Consider the following 4,681-nt stretch of genomic DNA (forward strand, 5'->3'; position numbering starts at 1 on the left):
ATGGCAACTTCATTCTAGACACGTCACAGAGCATTACTTCTACTTCACTGCACCAAACAGCATTAATTAAATTCACTTGGCAAAGCTGGTGGTTTGGGTCGGGGTAGAAGGGTAGTTTGTCATGGACGTTCAAGTTATGGAAGTTGTTTGTTTGCAACCCTCCTTCCCAAGAACCAGGAGGAGCACAGCAGCACAAACTGAGTGGGGCTCCTGCTGCCCACCCTCTGCCAGGGAAGCTTCCCCAGCACCCCCAGAACCCAGTGACCAAACGGAGAAGCCATTCAAGCTGGTACAGCTGCAGGTCCCACCTCCAGGACAGAGGCTCTGCTAGCTCTCTGCCTCATGCTGTCACCTCCAAAGCCTGCATTCACTTTTCGAAAGATCCTCCAGAGGTATCCACACAGGTAAAGGCTTTGAAAGCAAAAGCTGTACAAAAGACAAACCCATCAAAATTGAGGATCCTCCATAAGCCGTCAATACAAACTCAATGTAAAATACAAGCGGCAGAATGAACCTGGCTGAGAGAGCGCCTTTGGAATTGGTCAGCCAGAGAGCAATGAGAAACCTCGGTTCCCCGTGAAGTTCTATTAAAGGAACTGGTTTTTTGTTGTTGGTTTTTTTTTTTTTTTTTTCACTTTCCTCTGTGGTATTATACCACAAAGACAACTGAGAAGTGATGCAACATCATCCTTGGCTGCTGTTGCTAAGATTTCTTGGAGATACCTGAAAATAAACTAAATGTAACTGAGTAACCTTACATAAGGCATTGAAAGCATGAGTCATCTACCAGGGAGAGTGTGCATACTAAATATGTTGCAAACAGCTCACTTGGTAAGGAATAGGGATCTAACTTTTCTGTTTTCCAAACTCCGCCTCTACTTTTCAAGTTCGACTTCATTATTTCCATTTGTCATTCCGCGATGAAATACAGTGGAGGGCAAAGTGTTCAGAGACAAACTACCTGGGTTGGAGCCCCAGACCTCGCCTTTTTTCAGGTCTATAACTCAGTTTCCCCATCTGTGAAAGAGGGATGATAACAAAGCTATCACAGAATGCCCTGAGGATTGAAGAAGTTTATGAGTGTGGAGTACATAGAACAATCCCCAGCACTTTTTACAACTGTTTACTAGCATATTGTCACCGAAATTCAGCTCCAAGTGTCCAACACACAGTGAGGCCAACCGATACCAAAACATCAGAGTTCGGAGCAAAGAAAGGTTTACTGCAGGGCCTCGCAAGGGAGACGGGCAGCTCAACCTTAAAATATCCAAACTCTCAGAAAGCCCTTTTCTAGAAAAGGTGAAGGAGGGGCATGGTTGCTGCTGCTGCTAAGTTGCTTCAGTCGTGTCTGACTCTGTGCGACCCCACAGACGGCAGCCCACGAGGCTCCACCGTCCATGGGATTCTCCAGGCAAGAACACTGGAGTGGGTTGCCATTTCCTCCAATGCATGAAAGTGAAAAGTGAAAGTGAAGTCGCTCAGTCGTGTCCACGCATTGTTATTACAATGCAGGAGATCCCAGTTCGATTCTTGGGTCGGGAAGATGCCCTGGAAAAGGATATGGCAACCCACTTCAGTATTCTTCTTTCCCGGAGAATCCCCAGGGACAGAGGAGCCTGGTAGGCTACAGTCCATGGGGTCACAAAGAGTCGGACACGACTGAGCGACTAAACACAGAGCACATCAGATCTCAAGTTAAAGCAGTAACTGGGAAACACATCCTAAACCAATGGTCTAAATCACATAGAATAATGTCTGAGAAAACTTTTGATTTCTAAAACTTTTCATTTCTTCCCTTCTAATCATCTTGTTCTCCATTAGATTCCATCCTCCAGACCTAGGGTCACCCCCTAGGCCTTACTAAGTATAATTCCTCCAGAACCTCACTTTCAAGCATCCCGCTTACAGCCCTGCTAGTACTCTGTGACTTGTGTGACCCTTGACATCTACAATCCCTGATCCTGCCTCCATCCCACTGTCTCTCAAGCCCATCCCCACTCCTCCAAAATCCTCACTCTGCTCATCACCCAGCTTCCGTCTATAAGCCACAATCACACTCCTCCCTGGTATGCACCCTCACTTCCCTGTCCTCTCTACCTTCCCTCTCCCTACCTGACAAGATCATCCCTGGGAACAGCCCAAATGTACCTGGAACACCAAGTGGGACCAGATGGAATCAGAACTTGTCCCTGTTGAATCTCACATCATCCTAAACTATTTCCCTTTTCTTCTCTCTTTATACCTCCAATCTTCCCAACTCTTACCCTCAATGGAAGACAAGGCCATCTATTTCATTAAGAAAATAGAAGCAATGGGAAAAACCACACAAGCTCCCACCACACTCACTCACCTAGCTGTATCTGTGTCCATATACCCTTGCCTTCTCCCCAGTTTATATAAATGACTTGTACTCACTCCTGGCTATGGCAAATCAACCCTCAGCTAGAAACACACAGCCCTGTCCCCTCCTTTGTCCTATTCAATGACATTACTCCTCTATCTCCTGCATCAGCAAGTGTTCCCTATTGACTACACCCTTCACATTAGCATAGGTATGTGCTTTGATTGGAGAAGGCAATGGCACCCCACTCCAGTACTCTTGCCTGCAAAATCCCATGGACAGAGGAGCCCGGTAGGCTGCAGTCCACGGGGTCGCTACAAGTCAGACACAACTGAGCTACTTCACTTTCCCTTTTCACTTTCATGCGTTGGAGAAGGAAATGGCAACCCACTCCAGTGTTCTTGCCTGGAGAATCCCAGGGATGGGGGAGCCTGGTGGGCTGCCGTCTATGGGGTCGCACAGAGTCGGACACGACTGAAGCGACTTAGCAGCAGCAGCGCTTTGATTCCTTCTGTCTTAAAATCCTCTCGATCCTGCTTCCCATTCCAGTTACCAACCCATTCTTCTCCTTTCCTTTTTTTTTTTTTTTTAACCACAAATAAGATCTTTTATTTGTCACCATTAAGAGTCTGCATTTTAAACCGATTCTTGGACTGGTGGCTCGTATCCATCAGCTCGTTCAACTTTAGCACCTGTCTCATCCCCAGTAGCTTTTCCAGAACTACTACCTTCACCATGTAGCTCCATGAGTTTTCCCAATTCAAATTTGGGCTTCTTCAGCATTTTTACTTTTCTAACGAAGACATCATGGAGTGGATAAATAGATTGGCAAGCCTTTTCTATGTCTTTTCCAGTGCTATCTGGAATCAGTTTATTGACCACCTCTTTCAGGTCGTTGGTCTGCACCTCTCGGGTCATGATCTCCATCATCTTCTTGCGGAACTGGCGCACCTGCTGGTGCTGGGGGTAAGAGGTCTTCCGAATCTGATTGTTGTGCTTTTTAGTAAAACCCACACAGAACAGACGAAGCAAGTAACCATCGGTAGTCTTGACGTCAACGTGAGCTTCAATCATGGTCTGCCATTTTTTGACCATGGAGCACATTTTGTCACGGGTAAGATCCATACCATGAAAGTTAGTCAGGCAGTTTTTGCCCTGAACATCCTCAGTAATTAGCTTGAATTTTCTAAATGCTACTTCATCATTCTGCAGATCAGCAAGACTCACTTCAAAAACACGACCTTTGAGGCCATCAGATACGATTTTGGTTCCTTGAGTTCTCGTGACCAATGTTTTCCCAATATTCCTTATATTGAACATAGCTGGTGCTTTCACATCATACCAATCTTTTTTAGAAAATGGGTCAACCACTTTCTTCTTGGCTCCCTTTTTGCCTCCTTTCGTAAGGCGCTTGTTCTTGCCGACCGCCATGGTGCCGCTCAGAGAGCCAAAAGGGCTTCTCCTTTCCTTTAGAGACAAATTTTATAAGAGTCGTCCACACTCACTGCTTTTTCCACTGCTCTTGTACCACTGTAAATAGTTCAGAAAATGACCCCATGTCAAGATCATGAAGAAGCTCCACAGTGATAAAGCCAATTCTCAATCACATCTTTTACTTCATAGCATGGCAAAGTGGTTAGGAGTCTAGACTCTGGAGCCAGCCCACCTGAGTTCAAATCTCGGCTCCCCCACTTACATCTTGGGCGACTCTGGGTAAGTCAGTTGATCTCTCATCCTTAAAATGATTCCCATGGTGGTGGTGGTGGTGGTGTAGCTGCTCAGTCGAGCGCACCTCTTTGTGACCCTATGGACTACAGTCTGGTCTGCCAGGCTCCTCCATCCATGGGATTTCCCAGGCACAAATACTGGAGTGGGCTGCCATTTCCTTCTCCAGGGGAACTTCCCAAATCAGGGATTGAACCCGGGTCTCCTGCATTGCAGGTGGACTCTTTATTGATTGAGCCACCAGGGAAGGCCCCCTTAAAACGAAGGTGATAATAACCTCTCACAGAAATTGTTGTTAGGATGAAATTAGTTATTGCATGTGAAGAGTATAGGAAAATTGGCTCAAACTATGTGACTAACATCAGCGACATCTTCTGTGAAGGATTTTCTTCAGTAGGTTTTCAGCACACCACAATCTCTTGCTTTTCCTCCAGCTGTCTGTTGGGTCCTCTTCATCTCCAGGATTCCACCGTTCATCCTCTCATTTTTTTTTCCTCAGTGCTCTCCATCAAGCCTAATGCCCTAATGCACATCTTCAGCCCACGCTGCTCCTCTCTTCTCCAGATTCATTAATATCATCTATGTTTTCATTCTGGCTTTCCAGGTGGTGCTAGC

The 4,681-nt window shown here is 46.1% G+C and overlaps 1 protein-coding gene across 1 annotated transcript; it reads right to left on the reverse strand.

The window, feature by feature from the left end:
* Positions 1-2,925: 2,925 nt before the first annotated feature.
* LOC128047658 (40S ribosomal protein S3a-like) lies at positions 2,926-3,785 on the reverse strand. The gene has a single exon (XM_052639985.1). The coding sequence runs from the start codon at positions 3,770-3,772 to the stop codon at positions 2,978-2,980; it is 795 nt and encodes a 264-aa protein (XP_052495945.1). The 5' UTR covers positions 3,773-3,785; the 3' UTR covers positions 2,926-2,977.
* Positions 3,786-4,681: the final 896 nt, after the last annotated feature.

This window comes from Budorcas taxicolor, chromosome 5 (assembly GCF_023091745.1).
Source record: "Budorcas taxicolor isolate Tak-1 chromosome 5, Takin1.1, whole genome shotgun sequence".
In the NCBI taxonomy this organism is placed as follows: domain Eukaryota; kingdom Metazoa; phylum Chordata; class Mammalia; order Artiodactyla; family Bovidae; genus Budorcas; species Budorcas taxicolor.

Excerpts from the sequence above, each read along its gene's own strand:
- LOC128047658 (XM_052639985.1), bottom strand. The coding sequence starts at position 3,772 with ATGGCGGTCGGCAAGAACAAGCGCCTTACGAAAGGAGGCAAAAAGGGA.